The 24,490-nt window shown below is 45.2% G+C and overlaps 1 protein-coding gene across 23 annotated transcripts in view; it reads left to right on the top strand.

The window, feature by feature from the left end:
- Positions 1 to 24,490, top strand: part of LOC119442452 (CD109 antigen) — a 61,521-nt gene that overhangs the window by 5,874 nt on the left and 31,157 nt on the right. For 2 of the 23 annotated variants that reach the window (XM_049662161.1, XM_049662154.1), the window contains exons 2-3: positions 10,531 to 10,628; positions 11,332 to 11,510. The exons of 2 other annotated variants lie outside the window; for them this stretch is intronic. In XM_049662161.1, coding sequence (XP_049518118.1) covers positions 10,549 to 10,628; positions 11,332 to 11,510 — 259 coding nt within the window. In that variant the 5' untranslated portion in view covers positions 10,531 to 10,548. Of the gene's footprint in view, positions 1 to 1,345; positions 1,369 to 9,763; positions 9,918 to 10,530; positions 10,629 to 11,331; positions 11,511 to 13,117; positions 13,310 to 13,960; positions 14,017 to 14,322; positions 14,393 to 14,481; positions 14,596 to 14,959; positions 15,045 to 15,500; positions 15,607 to 16,634; positions 16,750 to 16,958; positions 17,099 to 18,553; positions 18,758 to 20,177; positions 20,394 to 20,681; positions 21,000 to 21,239; positions 21,393 to 23,003; positions 23,080 to 24,490 lie in introns of those variants that run through there. 19 more of the 23 variants (XM_049662163.1, XM_049662155.1, XM_049662173.1 and 16 more) reach the window with 18 other exon arrangements.

The raw sequence follows: 24,490 nt of genomic DNA, 5'->3' as shown, positions 1-24,490 counted from the left end.
ATGTACAATTGGAGATGTTGGCGACAACTGGGGTTGTAGGATTCTCAATCAACTGCAAATTGCCGAAGACTAAGGGATGATAACATAAAGGTATACTATCACGTACATGACACTCGATGAAGGCACAAATCTTTCTTGGCTTTTTCTTCAATGGTCGTTCTATTGTCATGTCATTTGTTAAGTTTCCGGCAATAGAAACGGAGTATTTCCTGCAGTAAATCAAAAGTAGCTGTAGAGCTAGGTTAACAAGCTCATTCAGAGTAAAAAATAGCCATCGTCAAAAAATGCATTGAAGCTTACTTCCCGGCGAACTTTAGTGTATTGCTCTAGTAGCTCTAGTTTCATTTATTGGGCTAAACGCGCCAAATGCAAGACAAGAGCTGTGCTAGAGGCTATAATGGAGAGCTGAGAATGAAGTTCGACAACCTGGGACCATCTCGTGGCCTTCGAGATTGCACTGGCGCGACTAATGGGCACCCGCTGAAATTACGGAGTCCACGGTCCTCTAACGTGCACCCCAAGCATGGTACACGAGTATGTTTTGGCACTCCACCGCCACTAGATGTGGCTAGCGTGGCCGGAAGTCGAGCTCGCGACCTCCCTCAGTCACCACAAGAAAAAATCCAGCCACCAACCAACTGTGGTGGGTAATGAACTCGAACGGAATGCATCCAAAATGATAGAACGTTTGATAAACGTATTGGTTGATTGCCACTGCATAGGAGGTTGACAGTATGGCTGAAGCGTTATAGACAGGAGTGATGCTACAGTGACGTAATGGACGAATACATAACGAGAACAGCATATTTTATTAAGAAACGGGAATATTTCTGGACGCAAAAGTAATGTGCCCTTGAGGGCTGTTGGCCACGCACCTTTCGGTTCGACAACTGGATATATATGTATAAACTGGGTTCGATCAAGGTCATTCGAAGGCTGACTGCGGAAGGCCTTTGGAAGCAAAACCGATTCTGTTTCATTCCATGTCCAGAAGAGATACTCGCAGCTCTCTAGTATTGTCTCAATGACAGACGCATACGCTGTTTTTCACTTGTGTTTTCCGGGCATAACGGGCACAGCTGTTGAATGAAGGTTCAAGCGACACGTGCCATAGGCGGTAGACTACGCCTGTGTGGAATCTGCCCATCTGGCGAGGAATGATACACAAGGAAACTCTATCAGTTCTCTCTTGCGCAACTGTACGGCAACTCTACGTGCTGCAGATAGCACAGCAGTTGAAGCCATCAAACAGAAAGCGCTTGCTCGTGACAGCGCGTACACCGGCCATGTTGATTGAAAACGTGAAAGTTTGTGAAGCGTCCCAAATAACCTGAGCCAAGTTTTCAAGGAAATCGGATAGCTACTCAGGTGAGGCCAACGCACTGTTGTTTGAAGTCCCCTTGGGTAGTTTAAAGTGAATTGAAAAAAATATATATATGCGAATGTTTAGTGCGATACTTTCATCAAAAGGGGCTCTCCAGCTAAGAGATCCATATCTTCATTTTCAACATGTGGCCCAACTGTTCGCACCGCGCCATTTATAGTCCGATGTTTTTCTAATTTTCATTGTTTCAGACAAGCGCACGAAACGTCTTAGTCCTTGAAGCATCAAACAAATGATTAAATCTTCAGAAGCTATCCTTGCGTAAGTGTTGAACAAAGGATGAGCTCTGCACATTACGGAAAACGCGTTTGCTTCCCTCTACGTATCTTTCTTTATTTTTTGTTGTCTTGTTCTTTCGGTCGCTTTAAGCTTGTGACAGTAACCTGAGAACTGAAACTTCGTGCGACTCTTCTTGCAATTATTCTACTGGGCGAACTCCTCTCTGTAAGAAATAGCTCTATAGCAAAGCGGTTCTGGAGGGGGGTTATGCGTCCCGGATACCTTGTCAAAAAAATTGTTCACACATGCAATGCAAAAAAATTAATATGGGGTTTTACGTGCCGAAACATCGTTATGATTATGAGGCATTTTGGCTAAATCTAAATACACGAGCCTTTTTGCCTTTCGTCCTCATCGAAATGAGGCCGCCACGCCGGAGACCGAACCCGTGACCTAGAGCTTAGCTACGCAGTGCCATATAGCTACTGGGCTACCGAGGTGGGTCATAAGCAAAGCGAATGTTATAAAAAAGTTTAAAAAAAACGAACAGCTAGGGGTCTTTAGTTGAAGTTCTGCTATTTTCTCGAACAATTTTGTGTGATGTGCTTTGAACTGGCATGTGAACCAATTACTGTACAATTTGCTGTGAAACTGCGCACAAAGCTTTTGATTATTTCAAAACGTCCCGTGCGAGCAATTAATGACATAGCTTAGAAGTGCGAACACTTATGTCCGCGTGGGTTATACGGTCACGCGATATGACTTTACCGTAAACCGCGATGACCATGATCAGTCGCGACCCAAGAGTAGCTGAGTAGAACAGACCTGTAGATTTGCAGTAAAAAAAAATGTCGAAATAACATTCATAGTTCAACGTGAAACGTGGAATGTGGTGGTATCTAGAGTATCACAAAGATATTGACGGCGTACGTCCAGATCAGTGCTTGAATCAGCTTTTTCCTTTCACATCTGTGGTTGTATTTTGTAGCTACATACTTGTTAAAGCAAGCTTTGTCCGGCTTGCAAAGAGTAAAGAAAAAGAAAGACTAAAGAGAGAGATATAAACGTGGTGGGAAAGGCAGGGAGGTTAATCCGAGTATAAGAAAAGAGCTGTACTATAAGCTCCATATTCCAGATAAACAAAAACTTTTCATTAGATGGTACTCTGTCTCCCACATCAGTATGTATCAATTCCCTCGACTATAGTAACATCTTTCGCATAATTTAAAGCTATTCACGTAAACGTCTGCTGAAAGCAACTACTGCTAGGGCATCCTGAAACGTGACGAGCGCCGAATACACTTCATGACTTTCGCAACTGTGAAAGTAATGATGTGCAAGCTCTCGTAAACAAATCTGCCTTGGAAACAATAAAACAGATATGAAGATTGGATAGACGAGCCTCTGTGAATTTTTCCCGAGCCGTTCAGACACAAATAAATCCGCTTTGCTCATTAGACGTTGAAAATAAAATATTAAAGGGCCTGAAACTTTTCGTTCTAAACTTTGTTCGAGGTAACATTACTTTGCGTATTTGGAACAGCCATAGTGTGCGATCCGCCTTAGTGAAACTTTGGCCAAAATGAAAACAGTTTCCGTTATTTCCAAGTTCTGTGATTGGGGTCTTCTGCATACGAACTTTCTTACTTGCTTGGCCTGTAACGACATTTTGCGTCATTAAGAAGTGTCCGTATACGTGCCACTTATGTTGTAATGGTACGACGGTTACGACACACCGAACCCCATTAGCTTAGAGAAAAAGGCAGGAGACGTGACTAGTTTCTTGCAATACTGAAACAATTGCGTGGGCGTGCCTGGTGCTTCGCGCTATACGACATTTCAAGTTGTGTAATCTGATGTAAAGGAAAAGAGCCGCTCCTGCAGTAAATGTGTGACTCGGTTAACAAAAGAGCGTCGAGCGTACAGTTCACGCGGGACGCAAAAACGTCGCACCGGTCTATACATGCGCTGATGACAGCGACGCATGCATGTGCCAACGTTGCGAGGGGCAGGAAACACACAGTAGCAGTCGTTGCGGCGTCAGCGACGCACGCTGTTTTTCCGGCGCAGATTGTTGGCACGTGCCGCGGCTACGATGAACGGCCTTCGCTGGCTTCGCGGACGCAAGGCGCTTTCGCGCGCGATGGGAGCGCGCACGGGCGTCACTGCTGACGACGCCCAATATCGCAGACACAACACGGCGAAGAGGGGCACGGACGAGCTAATCTCGGCCGCTTCAGGTGTCGGCGCGTCTCCGTGCAACGTACGGGGCGCGCCGGTGATAACTCTAGCCGCGATGGCGGGCTTCCCGTTCAAGACGGTGCTGCCGACGCCGGATATCCACGCGCGCGACCTCGCCGGGCTCGATGAAGCCACAGGGGACCTTCTCGGAATCCAAGACTACACTGACAGGAGCGGTGTCCTGTTCTGCAGGCGTATGTTAAGTGGGTCATTGCTATTGTGTTACGAAATGTCCCCCCGAGCAAAGAAACCCAAGTACCTCGGTGACGTAGATGGTTAACGCTCCCGCATAGAGTGTTCCAGCGGCGTGATGACCTGTAGATAGATCTGATGTGACCGCTGGCATATATATGAGCGTCTGCGACTGGTCCAGCAGATTGTAGTGCAACAGAACCTCTGACGGTATCGCAAGTGTGAGCGACCGTTTTATGGAATTCTCGCAACCATTTCAAAACTCCTTTTGTTTTGAACTTGATAGGGCATCAACTGTATAAGAGCTGTTTGAGAAGACATCAGCAATGTGAGATGAGGTGTGCGTTTACACGCCCCATGCGTGATAAGTCCCATGCCTTTTTACCCATTTCTTTCCTGTCCTTCACTAATGTGAGTAAAGAAGTTTCTGGAGTGTTGGAATAAGTTCTTCCTCACGCTATGTTTTTCTTGTCACTTCCCACTCCGTCTTACATATGTAACACTTAGGAGTGTCTTTCTGCACAATGACCGCTTTCCGCTTCATATTGTGACTTTATATACGTCTTTGAAAGAACCAAATGAAAAAGTTAAGAACCAAATGAAAAAGCTGAAGACACAGAGGTAGAAGGACACAGGACGAGCGCTGTCTAACAACTGAAATTTATTGAACAAGACACTTGAAAAAGAAAACACGCGAAAAATCCAACAACCTGCGTGCGCAAGAATTCTAAATAAAATTCAGTTGTCAGACAGCGCTCGTCCTGTGTCCTTCTTCAGTTGTTTTCAATCTCATGAATAACTATGCATTCTTTCCAATTCGCCCATCTTTCTATCTTACTCTACTAGTACATATTACAAATTATTTTTTTTTGTATCGAAAACACACTGCCCAATGCGTTGTCCTAATATTCTCTATAGTTACCCATTGTGTAACTTTAACAGGCATTATATGCCTGTTTTGATCATGTCCCTTGCGTGCACCGCTTTCTGCGAAGCGTTTCTTTATGATTCCTTTATAGCTTTTCCACAATTCGTGATGCAACTTGTAAGGAGAGTGGTCAGCGCTAAGATTATTGAATGGCTGTCAAGTGGGGTTTACGTTGCACTGCCCACATTTCAAACCTAGCGAGATGCAAGACAGAGCGTACCCCCGACTAGTTTTTACTTCCATAAGAACAATACCAGCCAAAGCCTTCAGTGAGAGACGTCAAGGTTGCCTAATGGATTTCCAAGCAAGCCAAACATGTGCTTAAGAAAGCACGTGTGTTGTCATTGCCGAAGAGCTTTAAAAAGCACTTCGGCTTGTGACAGTGACTGACGCAATGAATGAATGAATGAATGAATGAATGAATGAATGAATGAATGAATGAATGAACGAACGACACAGCATGTGTGAAGTGGGCGGCTGCGTAGAATCTTGCATTATTGGCAGATGATTCGTGTTATGGGGCATACAACAGTGGACGAAATTCGTGTCCCTCAGATTAATTTTCCTTATACAGATGAAACCGGTACTTTGTTTGAGTTGCACATTGTCGTTACCGCTGTGCATGATTGCCTTCGATTTGAACTGCGTCTCTGTTGCTGCAGCAGAAAGCTGTTAGCGAATTTGTTCCGGCTCTCAGCCAAGATCTTAATTGCTATTGGCTTCACAAATAAATACCTGAAAATTGAGAATATTATTATTAATAATAATCATTTGAACATATTGTCACAGTGCGTAAGGTGGAAAGAAGAAGCTGTACAAGCTGTATGTACAAGCTTTAAATGAAAAGCACATGAAAGCGTTCGACCGCCTGGGTTTGACTAGCGAGCACTGAAACCTGACGACTGGATGCTCCGACACAAAGCGCCCGTCGGACTGCACCCCACCATGGCTATGAGTGCCGGGCCACATAAAACCATAGCCAGAGAGCTACCAAGGTGGGCGATCCTTTGCTGATAACTTTCATACCGCTTCGGTTGTGTAGAAAAAACTTCCGCTGGTCGCCCTCATCGAAGGTCTGTCATAATGCGCATCGTCACCTTGGAACGCAAAACATAAGGTGCAACTCCAACGAGGTCGAATGAAAGTCTGGCTCTGCGCCCAGCACGTGGGCAATTATTATTAGCCACGGTACGATGAGAGAACATTCTTATGTTTTGTAATTAGCAACCCCTAATTTTATCCACACCTGACCTTTTGCACCTGTACTGCGTACACAACATAACTCTCATTATACCCCTCTGCGGTCGTTGCTGTCCATCCTATCGTATTAACAATATTCCTGCTCCTTGGCCTGCCTTTAGCTGCTGCAAAGAGTTTAGCCAAAGGGCCTTGTTATTCATGATGTTCGCCGGCGCCCCTTTCAACGAGCATTTCCATGTGAATCGAAGAGCTTATTTTTGGCTTTTGTATCGCGCGACAGAAGTATCCATTGCATGCGTTCACGGCGAGAAGTCGTAATTAAAGCGCACATCGCTGATTCTGGACCTCTGGCCTTTGAACGCAGCAAGGTATGTTAACCTTATAATAGCAGGAGTTGCACCTCAACATTTCTTCACGTGCCAAATGACCTTGACGTATTATCGAACAATGAAAGTTGGCAGGCCGTTGATTTTGGATATATTCTCTGTTTATATACACTTAAGCAAGTTTCAGTGGATAACTAACCGAATATGGGGTTGTAATATCAGCTTATCTCACTGAATCTCAAGGAGGTAAGCTGTATTATACGGCGTTGTATAGGCAGCATCTGCCGATTTCCCTTAATGTGTCCGACAGGCTTCATGGCGAACGCATTGACGTCGTTTCCGTCAGCGCAAGCGAAGCCTTCGCAGGGAAAAACAAATAGGGGCGATTAACCTCTCTGCATAAGTTCTAAACTGGCCACATACGATACTTTGTTATAACGCTTACTGGTTTGGCAACAATAGTCAGCTAATTCCTTATTTTCACCTGACTCGTTGTTTTAAGGATGGGTTTCTTTGTGTTAAGGAAGAATTTCTTTGTGTTTCCTTACCGCCCATTTCTTGGGCGACGCCGTTGACGAATTTCGCTTTAACGTTTAAATTCCAGCTCACACCTTCTTCCTTATAGTCGCATTTCCTCCGTATATTACATCTCATAAATTAGAACGAACAATTCAGTGAGTGCCCGACAACGTGTGCCTCCCCGGTGTGGCCCAGTGCTACACTCTAAAAACAGTTGCACCCTTTGGGGTGCATTTTTGCCACACAACAATAATCGTCATTTGTCTTGCTTGCGTTTCCTATCTTGAAAACTCTGCACTTGCTACTTTCCTGTCGAGAACGCTGTGTCACGCTGATAACGTTCTTGTTGTTCGTGACCGAGAAGTGCCGGGCGCACAGCGTTAAAGAAAGGAAAGCCACGCAAGTCAGATGACGATTATTGTTCTGTGGCAAAAATACACCCCAAAGGGTGCAACTGTTCTTAGAGTGTAGGCATTCCTCAATTACAAGTTTCATTGACACAGCTAAATTCTAGGAACATGGAGGGCCAGTCGCGTGAACATTTTTCAACCTATACGCGAAAAACTTTGTCTGTCACTCGACTCAACCGCCCGGCCAAAACCAACTAAGCTACTAGCACTGGTGGTACAGGGTCATACACGTCAACAATATACAGCGCAGAGGAAACCTCAGGCCTATATATTTGAGGCAAAATGTATGTACTTACATAACCATGATCCGCAGCGTTCATTTAATTAGGAATACACATTGGCCTGGTTTTTACGTTAGTAATTGAAAAATTCAGACGTTAGAAATGGTGTCGAATGCGTTAGAAATGGTGTCGAAGAGACGCTACGCGTTAGAAACAAGCCGACTGAAGCAGCGGCTCTGTAGCCGACTTTAAGCCAACAGTAATAAAAGGTCCCAACAGATGGAGCGAGAGTAGGGTGAACGCGGGAAATTTGATTTGAATTCAGCAAAACCTCCATTGCATTCATCATGTGAGGGGTGAGAGGGGAGGGAAAGAGCGTGAGGGGTCGGAAGGGGGAGTATAGAGGGTGTTACGTATCAGGGGCGGCATAAGACTATCGTCTTTCGATGTCAGCTGCAGCGAAACAAGCAGATATGCGGCCATTTTTCTTCTCTTGTTTTATTTGCGTTCAGGTGCACTGAGATAAAAGGCGCAGAAGGGGAACGACATGAGGAAGAAAGAAACTGTCTTATAAATCAATTCGGCTATATATGGAGGGCAGTACACTGGTCATGCTTTCGACTACTTATGTCTCTTTCTTTCCGGCCATGTGGAGGCTTTTGAATCCTATCCCAAACGCCACTTTCTCCCGTCTCTTTGGTGCAATATGACCACTAATAACGCTGGATTATACGGGATAAGAACATTCATTGCCGGTATTTTGTAGCGATGCCTTTCCGGTAATAATGCCTTTTCGCGCGTATCGCGCTTTGTCAGTGGTCAGAGCGACGGTCCGCTCGCGTTATCAACGGGATCATCCGGCCGTGAGCGGTGGATGATAAGACTAGTGTAGAATAAGTCATAAGGCATCGCTACAAAATCGTGGCCCAGAAGTACGGCTGCTACAGCCTAAGTTCGTTACGGCGACTCCTTATTCTAGGGAATGTTCAGAACTTCTAGAACACCAATGGCATCAAAACCGGTGAAGTTATATTCCGAGCTGGCTTAATGGCTCGGCGTTCCACTGTTTAGAACCAGGCTGCAGTTACAATTTCTCTTTTGATTATTGTTATCATTACAGTGGCGAAAGCAGCTGTAGACTTAAACTTGTGGCCTCATTGACCGTCGTCGATGACACTTCTTGATGTTCAAGCAAGTGTAGAAAAAAGTTGTCGCAGTTTCACCTGAAAGGCGAAGCATCAATTGCGATAGCAAATTTGAAGAGAGCTATACGGAGTAATGATAGTAGCTTTATCAGGTGTATACCCTTGGACATGCAGCAGCACCGGCAACACGCAGAGCTGTTGTCGACGCCGTCGGCGTTTTGCCCGCGTTCGCACAAAATGCGTACGGCGTTGGTGACTGTTGCCGGAGCCTCTCATATAAATAGGCACTTGATGCCGCAGCTAAACGTTGCCTCCCCCTCCTCCCCGCCACGGCCTTTCGCGCGTCGGAAGAAGGCGCGTTTGTTCTACATATATGGTGATTGTAAAGGAGAAAAGAGACGCCTACTTCTGCAGCCCTTAAGGGAGCACGGCGCAGAACGCGCGTTTTTTCTTCGCCGTGCATTAACTCCCCGTGAAAGCGCGCGTCCCTCGCGCCCTTACACTCGCACATACAGCGTGCCGCGCGCGGCGACGATTTCATCTCCACTGACGTCATACGGAACCTCACGGCAACGGCGACGGCAACGACGACGACGACGATGATGGCGACGCCGACGGCAGAAATCTGCTTTGGAGTGTCCATATAATTGCTATCGCAATAAAATAAAAACGGGGGCGACTGACCGACTACACGCGCGATCAACCTATCAGAGGCGTTGCGAAACGGCGCGTGCATGCTACAATTTCCTGGCGTGGCAGTAAATATATGCGGCGCCCGAGACCCAGTTTTCCTCGATAAGAGTCACCGCATCCGATCTCCCCTAACGTGCCACACGTTATCAGCCGTGAACGATTATTTCTGCCGGCTTTCCCGCGCTGCCGTGCGCGGAATCACTGATCACTGCGTGCTGCGTCAGCAACCTCGCTTCTTGCAACCGGATACGGAAAGCCCTACTTAGCGGTAAAAAAGCACTGAACCGTATAAAAATAGCACAGTTCCATTGACAACACGCTTTGGTAAACGCCCGTGGATTATTGCTAGGGTTTACGCCGCACTCTCCGCTGGTGTGAGCCTGTGAGGCCCTTCGTGATCGCTACTTGCTCCGGTCGTTCACTGCTGAGACGGCAATTGGTAAGAATAGTCCGATAGTTCGAAAGCGCGTGACAGCTTAAAGAAACTGTAAGTGCCTTACTCCGGCTATAGGCTTTTCTTAATTCACAGCCCTGTGAGCTAACAGCCACTCAGTGGTCAACAGTTGGTTGCCGTGTGCAGCAATGTTGAGTATTCGTAACCAGCTCTAGTCGTTGTAGTTAAGTAGGCTAGAAACGTCCACCGCTACTTTCGTGGTCTGTCGATACTTCTTTTGTTCCCGAAGCGTGAGATATGCCGGGAAGTGTCAAGGCGTTTCGCATTTGAGCGGTATCGCATCCTTGCTGATAACCGTCATATAACACTGTCTTTCGAGGCGATGAAGCGCGTCTGTTTGGTCACCGTTTATTATTATTTTTTTTTGTAAGTTTCGCTGTATACCCCCGAGACTTGACGAACACGTGAAGGCACAATTTTTCCTAGCGATACACGTGCGTTTATAAAGGGGTGAAGAAGCAATTATCTTTGCCCGTTTTTATTTTTCTCAGCATGGCCGCTCAAATCGCCTTGTGACCGCCATTTAGCGTGGCGAGTTTTATTTTAAAGGTTCCTTTTTTTTCTTTAATCTGCGACGCTTTTTGCTTCTCTGCCGCAGGTGCCGTGAGTCGTCGCTATGGCGTCGAATTGGACGCGTCGGTTGCTGCTGCTCGCAGCTGTGGTCACTCTGGGAACAACGCCCACCGCCGCCTCTATGTGAGCACCTGTTCCCCGCCTTCCTCACTTTCTCGCGTGCCTGTCTTGTCACGGTCAGCACAAAGTAAATAAAAGCATGGTCTGTCTAGGAAGCTTGCAAACAACTTTCGCACGAGCATGTAAGTGCCGCTGTCCTTAGGCGTCACGCTATTAAAACAGTTCCCCTCGTTTTGGTATCGGGAGAAAGCTTTAGCGTGGGAGCTCCGCAAGTACATGGTTAACAGCGAAATATGTTTTAACTCCGTAACTTGGTAATGTCGAAATTATGAAAACTGCACCTATTCAGACATCAAAAGTGATGCTATACACTGCTCTGAATTATGCCTAGGATCTACGAGGACTTTGCAAAGCCCTTGTAACCACTGATATATTAAATTACAGCTTACGTGAATTTGTTACAAATTTGCCTGGTTTAGATGCTCTAATGAATGGAGTTGACAGAACTGCGATATATTTTTTGGTGCAGTGGGGAACATTTTTCTACAGATTAAGGAAAAGTTCAAGCTAGCTTAAGCAAGTGATATATGAAGGCACTAGCATCCGATGCTTTTAGCTTCATTTGTTCCCTGCCAGCACCTGCCTGATGCTTCCTTTGTAGTTTCCAGTTACGCACATGCTTCGCAGCATGTTCTTAAGGTACACTGCCGGTAAAAACAACCGAAACCAATCTCTCTTGAGTGACGTTTCCGTCTTCCTGGGACAGTGAATACCTCGTGACTGCGCCGGGATACTTGACACCGAATGCTGATGTCAAGCTCACAGCCCTTGTGCGAAATCCTGCTTCAGCCGGCGAACTGGTGGTGGAACTGTGGGGCACTCGTTCGGGACTCAACCAGAACAGCACGATCTTGGCCACCCAAACCTATGCCGTCGATCAAAGCGGTAAGATTCCAGACGCCGTGCAGCCCATTCCTTTCATCGGTGTTCATAACAATCGTTTTTCAAATCGACCGTGAGGTCACCTATGACGATGTGTCATTTAGCTTCAATCCTTCCCCTATGTAGTGTAGCCGACCGGGCAATTCGTTAATGCGTTAGCATTAGGAGTGTCAAAGTGGAAAAGTGTACGTGTCAGGTGTGGAAAGCCGGTCACGTGGTATATATATCCATCATGATTTCTTAGTGCCTTTGGCGTTATGCTGCTAAGCACGAGGTCTCAGGATCAAATCCTGGCCGCGCGGGCCGCATTTTGATGAGGGTGAACGTAAAACCACCCGTGTACCGAGCATTGGGTGCACGTTAACGAGCCCCAGGTGGTCAGAATTAATCCGGAGTCCTCACTACGGCGCGCCTCGCAATCAGATTGTGGTTCTGGCACGCGTAAAAGCCAACATTTATTTGTATTATGCCGTATATAAATCTGCATGTATGTATATGTATGTATGCATATATATAGGCCAAAGCCTACGTGCACATGCTTCTATTCATCAAACTGCTTCCCTGCCGGATCCTGTGATTAAGCGCTTCACTGATCTATCTTAGCTCACCATCAGTTGCTCTTCGCTCTTCGGACAGGCAGGATGTGCCTCGACTGTGCTACTGAACACATTGTAATGCGGTGAACACGGTTTAAATCACAGATCCGGGATCTCAGCAGGTACGACGTAATCTTAACGCATTTCTCTCGCAATTACCGCCAACTTTCTATCGTAAGTTTTTGTTTCGGTGACCCCCCCCCCCCCCCCCCTGCCTTCCCGTGTTATCTTCTGTGAATAATATCTAGAGCAGCATATTTTGCTTACTCTTTTAAAGTGTAGAATGTCTGAAACTCTCCACCTATAACCACCGCGCGTACGACACATTGGCTACGAAATATTACTTAGAGTGGCTAGTCTAATACATTGTTTTTAATATATCAACTAGAGCCATTATACTCTAGCTGTTTAAATAGTTTAAAGCTGATAATATTTGATATCAGAATATAGTGAGTTGCATAGTTTTGTTCTGTACCATGACAATGAGTAATGTAGGCGTTAATGCCCCACTTTTTTATCATTGAACTACCATAATTGCTGACCATTGATTGCTCATATTCCTCCACATCAATTGTAGAGTGCCCAAAACTAGCAAGGGCGTATAAAATGTCAATAAACGTGAAAACTTAGAACCTGGAAAGTCTTAAAATGTTCAGACACCAGTGGTACTTGAAATTAGTTTTGACAACTTGATGAAGTGTAAAGTAGATAACGACATTCCTCATATCTTAACGAAGATACGGGCAAAATTTAATTTCGGGTTGAACATCGGAAGTACCAAAAACAAGACAGGCAAGCTCAGTTAACAAGAATTGCATTTTAAGAAACTCCTTTTACGGCTTAAAGCACAGACCTTAAAGCGCAGAAAATGCGGCAAATACATGTGGCTTTTGTCTTGCTTCGTGGCCCTCTTGGGTTCAACAGTTCATTCATCCAGGCACTTCGAGCAAACATAAACGCACTGCTTCCTTCCGCGTTTGAAACATTACTCCATCCCACTTCTGTGCTTTACAGGCACTGGCTCCGAACTCCTGTTCCACGTTCCCGACTTGAATCCAAGCGATTACTACAACATGTACCTGGATGTTACTGGGAAGTTTGGAAGTGACCAGTTTCACAACAGGTCCTCTGTTCAGCTTGAGTATGTCAACAACATTAACGTAATTGTTCAGACCGACAAGCCCTTGTATCGACAAGGAAGTACAGGTATGTATGCGGCATCAGTCAAATTTAAGTCTCCTGCAGTAACGCCTGCTTTGCTTTTGTGCTATTTAGTTTGACATTACTGCTGAGTGAGCTCTTAATCTCGCTGTTGCTTGCCATTGTTACCATTCAGACGTTCTTGCCACGTAACTTCGTACAGAAAGTTTTCTGCTCAACAACTCTCCTGCCAAGTTTCTTTGCGTAGCAAGTGAATATCGAGCACTGTTGCTATAGTATTACATTCGGCTGGATAGTTAAAGCCCGCCATACACATAAAAAAAATCTCATGCCTACTTTCCTCACGCCTAAGACCGATTCGGTACTCTCCCGGCGTTGTTGGTTATTTTGTTGGTTTCCTTTTAACTCACTGTTGCTCTTAACCGCATAAGATGTAGACGTCACATGCCCTCTAGCAAACACTTAGCATTTGAAAGTGATTCCGGCGGATTGCCTCAAACTGACGTAGTGTCGTTTACTGACTTAAACGTGGGCGTAGGCTTGCAAAAAGTGAGCCTACTATAATAAATTAACTGAAATAACGACATGCGCGCTGATATATTCGGCTTGCAACTGTATCCTTCAGTATCACCTGTTTCTTTTTCTTGGAAGACGCGGGCATTCCACATTTAACTTCGATTAACTCTTGTCTTACAGTCAACTACCGTGTACTACTACTTGACAACAACCTCCTGCCTGTCACTGACCAACTGGTAGGTAGACCATTGCTGCTTACTCTGTCGCAGTGCTTGACAATTGCTTTCGTTCTCAATTTCTGTCTTGCCCCATGTTTCCATCTGAAAGTATACAGAAAACGGCACACATTGCAATTTTGCTATTACTGTACAACTTGTATTTTGTATTCATTCGTTACGAGAAAATTGAGCTTTCTAATGGAAGCAATCCACCTGAATAAGCCGAATTGCGCTATATGCTGCCTACAATTTTCATTTTAAAAAAATCTCTTTATTCTAAGAAAAATGCAGACGGTGTGTTCAATACAGCTTACCATCTCGCAGGCAAACATTACTATCACGAACCCGTACGGTCAGCTTCTGCATCAACAGCAGTTTGTGAACTTCACCGATGGTAAGTTGTTCTGCAAGTAGCCATAAGTGTGTGTGGCCGCATAGCAGTTTTTTTTTTTTTTTTCGTACTGCCATTCTGGTGTCTTCTAGGTCTCCTGCAAGGTTCCTACAATCTCCTCGCGATTACCGACGAAGGGTCGTGGACCATTGCAGTATCGGTGGGCACCAACTCTGGATCCACATCGTTTAATGTCCGGGACTACGGTAAATCCGCATTCTATAACGTTATACAGGTTTATTACTATTATTCGATAGTAGGCATTTCGTTCCTGAAGCGACTATTTCGTAATATATCCGTGGCCTATGAGTTCAGTTTACATAACACTTCCACACTTCATACCATTTAACAGCGGCTTTGTAACCTTGCTTCTTTTAGACCTTCCTTAAGGCATACTGCTTAAACTGCGCGTCAAAAGTGCGCTTGATTGAATGAATCAATAAAACATCTATTTGCAGAAGTCATGGCTCTATGTCCTGTATACAAACATAGCAAAACTAACAAATAGACCTTTTCAACTACTCTTTCTTGCAACTATTCAACCGAGTTTTTTTTTTTCTTCTGTTGCAGTGCTGCCCAAGTTTTCAGTCACCATCACACCTGACGCTAATGACGTTGTTACGAATCCCACGGTCCTTTATACTATCTGCGCAAAGTAAGTCTGTTATCAGTACACCGACCTGACGTCGCCAGCATCTTAATATTTCCCTTGTAATAAATAGTAACTCTATTTGTTACGCAATCGCTATAACATAGTCATGCTTGCAGCCATGATAGCTGAAGCCCCATCAAAAGTCCTTCATTAAGTACTTTATTTGCAGCCCATTTGTCCTGTATTCCAGCTTCATGGAATGCTGAACGTTCTGTACATAATTCTACCTATTCGAATACTATCTTCAAATCAATTCCCACGTCGAAGCTTAGCGAGTTTTTAAAACCTCTCTCGTTGCCTTTACATTGGTAACCCAAAACTTGTGACTTGCACAGCGGGCATCTTGCCGCGCCAGCGTTGTCAACGTGCTTATCAGTATGTTAATTGTGTATTATGTTGCTGACTTCAAGAGCACAATTGTTCGTACTTTACGGTGTTTTCTCTTTTCGCCCCTCTCAGGTACACCTACGGCGAAAATGTGAAAGGAACTGTGCAAGTATACACGTCCCCGTTCAACTACTACTACCCATTCCGCCAGAAGCCAGTAATTCTTCGTGTAGCAGAGGTAGTGATATTTTTGTTACCTGTTCCTGTTGCAAGGATTCGTATATTGGCTAGAACAAGAAATGTGGCTGCTAGACTGGCTTCGCATAATTTTCTTACGTTATTCTCCAAGTCTGACCTCGTACATCTGATTTATCGGCAAATTACACCATGCGAATTGGACTTCCACAATGCAATTTTTCAACAGGGCAGTCACATGAATATGACAACGTGAGAGCAAAATCTACACAGCTTTACATTCCGTGTTCCAAAGTGCACTGATGGTGCAAGGAATCGTTTTCGGAGTGTAGCTTTCAGGCACCCGTTGCTGGGTTTAGCAGCTGCGTCCTTCGGCGTAGCAGCGTGATCACGCTCGTGCCCCGGCTCGCGCGGTCGTTGACGGTCATTGTCGTCCTCAGTTGGCTTCGATGCCGCTCATCATGCCGGTGTTCCCATACTGCCTCTTCCTCTGCGATGGCACTGACGGCACTGGCCCACTGGCAGTCGGTGCGCTGATTATGGTCTCAAATTATTTGCCGCGGTATATCGCGAAATGAAAAATAAAAAGGCGTATTCAGCTGCGCTCAAATTTCCCATTAGGGAGTATCGTAATCGTCGGACATTTTTTTTCTTGGATTTCACGACAGCTAAACAATGTTCTTAAATCAAGCACCATTACCTTCCTTTCTCTAAAGTGGAGTACGTCTAATACTGGGAGTAGCGTGAACTACTGCACATGCGGCAACATTTTTTTTTCTAAGAAAATTGTCATTTTATTTATTCACAAAATATAGCTGTAGCCAAAAGATCAGCCCTTAGTCTACTCACTCGTTATCGAAGCAAATATAGCCTTTTCTTTTCCACCTATTTTTTTGTGCGCTGCTACCACGGAAAATGTACATGGCAGACAATCTCCATCTGTTAAATACAATGGGTTTACGTTTGTATCACTGCTCCACTTGCTAAATTAGTCCTCTGCTATTCGCACTATAGTACTCATCCCTCCGGAAAGTCGCTAAGCTCACATTTAACCTTCTTTATTGCTTGCAGATCAACGGTTGTTACGACTATGCATTCAACGTGTCGCTGCTCAACACCGTGAACTACACGTACCCGACATACCCATCAATAAACGTTACCGCCAAAGTCATCGAAGATGGCACAGGTAGGCTATACTAGCTGGATTTAGACGCACTGATTGGTTCTTATGTGACTCTCCAAGGCACAGCCTGTACAATATCTTCCCATTTGGTACAGTTCCGCTGGCAATAACTTAACGCGTATATCCTCTTGTAACAATGAATTCATTATTGTTTTCACATATTACCGTTGCTCATGGGCTTTCGATATATGCTGAAATATATTTGCTTGCAGGTGTCTCTCAATCTGCCACCGAGCTGCACAGCCGAGGTACCACACGGCTTAGGCTGAACTTTGGACAAAAGTACGACACCAACGCCCAGTACACTAGTAACGACAACACGTTCAAACTCAATCTCCTCAACAAGAGAAAGGTAAGCTGCGTTTTCGGCGTGTGTTGCTGAACCTTTGCGCGAGGTTGAGTGACAGTTGGTAATCTGACAAAAATGTATGTTCGAATGTCGTAGACTCCTCTACCAATTCAGCTAAGCGCTCACGTTATTACCCTTCATTCGCTCTTTTGTAAAATTTACTTGATTTGTGACGTCAGGATTATTCTAACATAGCCCACTGTTCTACCATTATGGTTTACTTCTAACTACGCAGACACCGGCAGGCTGTAATGGTACATCGGTAACGCAATGGCAGAATACTCTATGGTATTGCCTTGCGCGCATAAATCTAGGATCTTGAGAAGCAAATTCTTTTACGTACGCCAACAGAACAATATCGTAGTTCCCGAGAAACTATAAAGAAATGCACACATATATCTGTAGTCATTTCTTGATTCCCTACTTTTGACATAAATAGCTGTGGCTCCGCAATCCCCCACGTTAGTGCTATATTGATGCGGAACAGCCGCCACAGTTTGGCTGCACTGAGAAGGAAGACGTGTTCCCGCTTGATTTAGCGTCGCCATTTTGGCCTCCGTTAGCTTCCCTGTAAATAATTGTAAATAGCCTTGGGCAACAGCTCCACGTAACAATATTTTGTGCTTACGCAGGCCAATTTACTGCGACGACGTTTGCTCGCTCGCGCACAGCGTAGCATTGGCTAACTCAAAACAGTTAGCCTTGTGTTGGAGAACCATCTCCAGTGCCTTTACCACACCTTTAAGGCCAACGCCGTTCGCTTTAATTTCTTACGCTGGAATTCTTACCTAAGGGAAATAACTGCGCCTTTTCTGTGAATGTCCTCGTTTCTATAGCGAAGGTTTGTGGCATTGCGTTGTGCGCTTGTGGTTATCGCTGAAGGGTTATCACTGACGGTTATCACTTGCAGTTACCACAACACATATCTCCGTGTGATGTGTTGTGGCGTACCTGCCTCTTTCCCGTTTTTTTCTCTCCTGCTTAAGGGCGCTGGCGTCGCGCTCCTCCTGCTAGACAAAGGCTAGCCCGCTTCTTTCTCTATCGTGCTTATTATACATACTTAATGATTTCATACAGCAACAAAAGCAAATTTCTTTAGCTCGCAATGTTTGTCGCCCTTGCTTGAACCACTGCCCAACTCTACCCTGAAACGCCATTCACTCGAAGCGAGCATCGACCTTTTACTCTCGAGTCGTTCATACACTTCTACATATGTTTTTTCGATTCGCTTTCTTTTGAAACAGCCCGTGATGTCATAAAGCACGTGTTCTGGTAACTTACTTACATAAAGCTTCTAACTCGTATTATACAACACAGCACAATCTGTGAACGTCGTTATTAGCACTGCCGTAACAAGTCTCCTCCCAATACCTACGTTGAATGCAAATTAACTTGCAATAGCAACTTTCAACCAGCCCTTCATGTTTTTTTTTTTTTTTACTTTCTTTGCTTCTGCAGCTTTATGTGCAAGAGCTTGACGGAACTCCACGCCCCAAGGAGCTTATTCAAGTGTGCATGTTTGTGGAGCGCAACAAATTCAAGTGGCGCTCATGGGAGACTGACAACGTGCTCGCTTGCCGAAACTACACATCGGACGATGAGGGGCTTGTCCAGTTCAGCATTCCACCTCTCAGCCAAAGGGTCACAGGTGTCATCCTTCAGGTCTGTCTAGAATGCCATCTCTCCGTCTCTACTGTTTTTTAAGGGGGTCGGCTCTTAAGCACTTTTTGAACATAGTGCCAAAACGTTTCCGATCTGTCGTAGATGCTGCTGTGAACGTGTGAGCGGAATATTACTGCACTGCATGCGGCAGACAATTTACAATCTCGTGTCACAAACGGCGATTGCTCTCGCTTCCGCAATGCCATCAAGCAGTCATTGAAAGCTGCTGGCCCACCAAATCTACTGGCTAATTTCGTGATTGCGAGAGCATTCTCAGTGATATATAATTGCAAATTTTATGTTAAATGTATGAAAGATGTGTCTGATCTCAGAATCGATTTATTTCATTTTTGCACTGCGCGTAGCTGCTTCAGCTGTGCGTGGTTTACGAGAGGGCATCGGCGTGCTGCGTAGCGCAGTTGTACCCCGCTGCTAGCCACGGGGCACCGCGACGCGCCCTTTCGGAGCCGTGAAATCAACTTGTAGCCGGGGCTTTGACCTCTCTGGCTTGACCGAGCGCGCTAGCGGAAACTAAATAAAAGGGGGAAAGCCGGGTATTGTTGCGATAACTTCACTTATAATTGAAGGATTCGAAAACTTTTTGTGGCATGAGATTCGTGAGACGTTATTTTTATAGTAAGTCCATTCTATGATTGATAAAAAAAGTTTCAGGTCCTTCTAAACAGGTAGCAGTGAGGTTAAATAATCCGTTAAAGCTCTTCACCAAGTTATTTCTGTAATTTAGTTACCAACGTGCGTCCCATTTTCAAGACGCTTGCTAACAACAAAAAAAAAAAAAAAAAAAAAAAAAAAAAAAGCTGGAGCACGTCGAATTTTGCGTTCACTTCAAAGAGGCTAAATAAAAGTCTGCCTGTAAAACGCACATGCTTCAGCCGACGCGTATGCACTGAAAATAAATCTGCATACAAGATTTAGAGCTTGCAAATTCCCGAGCAATCGTATTTGATTCTACGATTCTACTACCATTCAGTCATCAGAATGGAATCGCCTCCCCGTATCCATTGCCAGCAACCACAATATTTGCAGAGGGTCTTGAAAGTAATGTACCACAATTGTACACTTTCGTTCTGTATGTAAGGCTACAATGGCATCTGTAGTATATTAAACGCCAGGTATGCGAAGCAGAGTACTGAATAATCGTATTGTGCAACAGCCTGTTCTGCGTCCCCTGAAGAAAGCTCGTGCAAATTGCTAACTTCTGAATACTTTCTTAGAACTAAGACTGCTTTAGCACTTCAATATTTCAAGCCATTGCCCCGGATTCTGTCTACCTTTCACCAATTAAAAAGCAGCGTTACGTTTAGTTTTAACCTGCCATATGTATACTTGTTTCAAAGTACTCCATCTGTATTTACGTAATCGCCTGAGACGGTCTCATAGCAATATTTCTTGTTTTTAGGCAATTGCTGTCAATTTCCCACGCATCGTAATCAAGAATGGCCCCACCCTCGAGAAGCCCACGGCGCAGCAAAACCTGGTTCCTTTCTACTCGCCCACTGCGAGCTCCATTAGGATTGACCGCGGTGATGGTAGCGTGTACACATGTCAGGCCAGCTTCGTGCGCGACATCGTTATGACTGCCGACGCCAACGTTGACTACCAGCTCTTCCTAACGGTAAGCAGTTTTCTCCCTATGCTATTCTTCCAAAAGTACCTGCGTAAATGAGTTCAGACCCGCATGAAATGTTTGCTGTTTTTGTATTCCACAATTGAATGCATTCAAGGAGCTGTCGCAACTTTAAGACGTCACCCTACAAACTAATTTATGGCGTTGACGAGTGTATGTTCGTATACTTATTCTCTATGCGTGCATGTGTTGCTAGTACGCGCGTTTCATGAACTGGTGGTGAGCTCTAAATCTGTTCCTTTAACCTGTGCTTTTTCATGTTTTCTCTGAATGCAGCTGAATTCGGCCGGACGCATTCTGGAAACTCGCAACTTCACCAAGCGCTTTACTGAAGCCGACCTCACTATGGATCAATCGGACAATAACTTGATCAGGAACAGTGACGCTCCTTCTGGTAGCTCTAGTCCAGAGATTACTGAACCAGGAACCACACGCTCAGTGGGCAGCTTCCAATTCCAATCCACACTGCCTCCAGACGCGAGCCCCAAGGTTCAACTGCTTGTGTACTACGTGCACAGGGACGCCAATGGCAAACCTGTGGAAGTCGTTTCTGACTCGGCGGAGTTCAGCGTCCAGAAGTGCCTGGAGAACAACGTAAGTTGTTAACGTTATAGCTACACACCTTTGTGCGATTAATTACCCCAACTACGGCAAAGTACCCTTAAGGAAATGTTTCAGCCGCTATACCGACTGTTTCAAGGTTCACAATTATACGTCTTGAGTCCTTGGCACACATTTTCATAAGTACTAAAACAAAAGTTGCGAAGAGTGCCATGTACCAACTAATAAATACATCTGAATGATTGAGTCGTGTAATTATGTTTTTCCTGTCAGGTGTCACTGGCATTTGACGCAAAGAAGGCTCTTCCTGGTTCAAACGTGTCCCTCTCGCTTGCCGCCGCCGGTGACTCTCTCTGTGGAGTCGGAGCCGTCGACAGCAGCGTCACGCTTCTCGACGGATACAACCAGCGCAATTCTCGGGATGCTGTAAGTGCAATGTCAATGGTGGGCCTTACCGCCTTGACGTAACTCAAAGATCTAAAGCGCATTAGCGGTTTGCTCTCTCATCTGGTAATATTGTCTATGTAGTTTGGATTATACCATGCGAAACAGACTTTTAGTTCCGCTGGTTCTCGTACATTCTTTCCCATCCCAACGCCCAGCCGAGTCGAAATGCTATTGCATTCGGCACAAAATTCCCAACAGCCTGTCAATGTCTCAGTGCATTAACTCGCGGATTGATGGCCATAATTCCGTTACCCTTAAAGAAAATATTCAAGTGTTCTAAGCATCTTGGTGCTACGGAGCATCAGTGTTTGCACACTATAAAAGTCCCCATGCGGCAATATCAATTACCATCTGTACAAAGGGCTAGACTGACATGGCACAAAAAAGGCATTGCCTGGTCACGCAATGACTACACGGCTCGAATAACCCCTATGTGAGAATCTTTTGTGCGTTTTTCGAGGGAGTTTATACATTGCATGGGCAATCGACCCGACGTAGCTTCCCATATCCGCCGAGTGCTCGGCGGTTCTTTTTTTTTTTTTTTTTTTTTTGAGGGGGTGGGTTACGCAGAGATTCGCATGTGCCCTGAAACTTCGCGTCTTGTTTCAAGCTCTCTTTGAAGATGGCATGCATTTTGCAGCTTCTTTCACGTGCAGTAACATCGCCAATAACCCACTGTGATTAGACCGAGCATGGATCCCTCCAACTACACGGCACACTTGTTGTCATACTATATCAATAGCATTTGGAAGTTCGGGCCACCGAACCCCATATTAAGCATGAAATGCTTTTAACTCCCGTTGCCGGGACCTTCAAGGGACCTTGAGCCAAAAGTGAGAACATCCGGGCAACCAGTCAAAAGATAAGCTAATGCGGTATCTCACCCCCAATCGCATTACATACGCTAGTTACGGCTCAAACAAGGTGAAAAAAAATATTTCTTCAGAGTTCTTCCTAATGTTTGTTCACAATGTCATTCAAGCTGTAACTTCTAGTACGGTGAAGTTTTATTGGTCATTTGCTATAGCAGCGTTCAAAAAGCGTATACAGGGCACCATACACTTGATTGTTATCATTTGGCGCTGAGGCAGGGTTGCCTGTGCTCTTTTGAACGCCGCGGTCTGCGAGTTCCGCAATGCGGGTTTTGCTGCACACCCTTCCAGATGGCGCCAAGCGGCGTGACCAAGCAGACCGCGTCCGGCGAGCCGCGGATGGTTGTGTGGTGTGGGGTGCCCTTGCAAACATGCACTATACCCATTTTTAAGATTGTGGCTAGTATCATCTCCAACCAATCTGCTTTGCCGGTAGCCATTTCATGCTTACATGTACTCTTGATTACGGGAGAGCCAGCATTTTTTTTTTACGCGTTAATACTTCAATGTTTTATTTTACCGTTGAGTCAGCCCAAAATATCTCTAATAAAATCGGAGTACTACTGTCGGAGTACTACAAGATGCCTTGCATTTCCATTCGTGCGAATTTTTTTTAGATGTCTTTATAAAGCGCTCAAGGCATAAATGGGAAATTAGTAATGAAACCGACTTTTCGCTACCGTTGTGCTTGTCCCCGACTTGCGAATTATTGTTCCAGCTTCTGAACCAAATCAGCTACCTGAACTACAGGTATAGCCGCACGTCTCTCGTCAACCAGAGCTACTGCTACGTAGGTAAGTGTATCCTTTCATCCAAGGTGAATTCAGCTTTTAGCTCCGCACCTAATTAGCATCTCGTGGATGCTGCCTGCCGCATAACACGCTGGATCATTGGGCGCGGTTTTACACGAGCTCTTGCCAGGGTTAGCTGAAGTCTCCCGTGCAAGCGATGGTGCAATTGACGCACATCATTGTCTTTTATTCACTCGCTAGAAACACCCATTAGACCAGTTAACATACTCCCAGGGAGCCGCCTACCGTTGCTAAGGGTCTTTTCACCTGCTAGACAAGTAAACAAAAATCTGGAACGGGTCTACCCCGCTTTCTATTTGAATGTTACAAGTCGTGTTCAATATTTGTTCATTGTGATATGTCACACTGCTTTTGTGAAGTATTGGATCTGAAAAAAATACGCATGCACAGGTTATTTACTGCAAGAATTGCGAGAGTGGAAAAATTACTCCGCCATTTCGAACGAATCGTGGCATGTTTGACATCCTGTCAAACATGGCACTGTCAAACATGGCAGTTCTTTCAGTGACAGTCGCGTGCAATGATACTCCTTTCTCAGTTAAAATGGCGCAATTTTGTGCAACAGTGTTCCATTTCCTTAAGCTTGTGGCCATCGCTTATTCCTTGCCATTTGATGGCAACACTAAGCAGTGTGCACAAATGTATGAACCGTGACTGGAGGTCTTAAACACGATTTTAGGTAGCATAAACTCTTCGTGTGTCCTGTTCCGGCCCCGCAAATAGCATTGCAATGCATGTACTTACGCGAATTGGCCGTTGACCACTAATTGTCGTAGGGCATTCTTTATTTCAAAAATTTTAATATGTATAGTCGCGATCAAACGTTTCGGGGACCACGGAACCAGCAAGAAAATTGAAATATATTCAAGTGCAGCTCCGTGACCTGGAATTGGTTTATTACGTTGTATTGGCCAAACACGCGCGCGTACGCTTGTGCCCTCGATTTCAGCCGGAATGCCCAGGTTGCGAAACAAACATTAAAAGTCGCGGCACTTTTGGTCCCCAAGCTTTCGATCGGGACTGTACATCAGAGCTCCCTTCATTATGTTCCGCAAGTCCTAACAAAAAGATGGCAATACCCACAGCTCACACGTGCTCGAACATTGTTATCGCTTCATAGCACAAATATTGGTTCTTGTCATCCTTTTCTTGTTGTGTATTGTTAGGATAACCTTTTACGAGGTTAGATCTCTGGGCAGATTCTTGGAATTCAGTCCTCCGCCTATGCTGCTTTGTTCTTAGACGGCTACCTCTACACGAACCATATGAGACATCGGCCGACACTCAAGTCAAAGTGAACCAGAGGCGGAGGAGACAGGCTGTGTCTCCCTCGTGTCTTTTCAGCTACGACTCGCTGGCTCTTTCGAGGTAATGTGTGCCCTACTTGGTACTT

This window comes from Dermacentor silvarum, chromosome 2 (genome assembly GCF_013339745.2).
Source record: "Dermacentor silvarum isolate Dsil-2018 chromosome 2, BIME_Dsil_1.4, whole genome shotgun sequence".
Classification (NCBI taxonomy): Eukaryota; Metazoa; Arthropoda; class Arachnida; order Ixodida; family Ixodidae; genus Dermacentor; species Dermacentor silvarum.
This window is presented reverse-complemented; position numbering and strand designations above follow the sequence as displayed.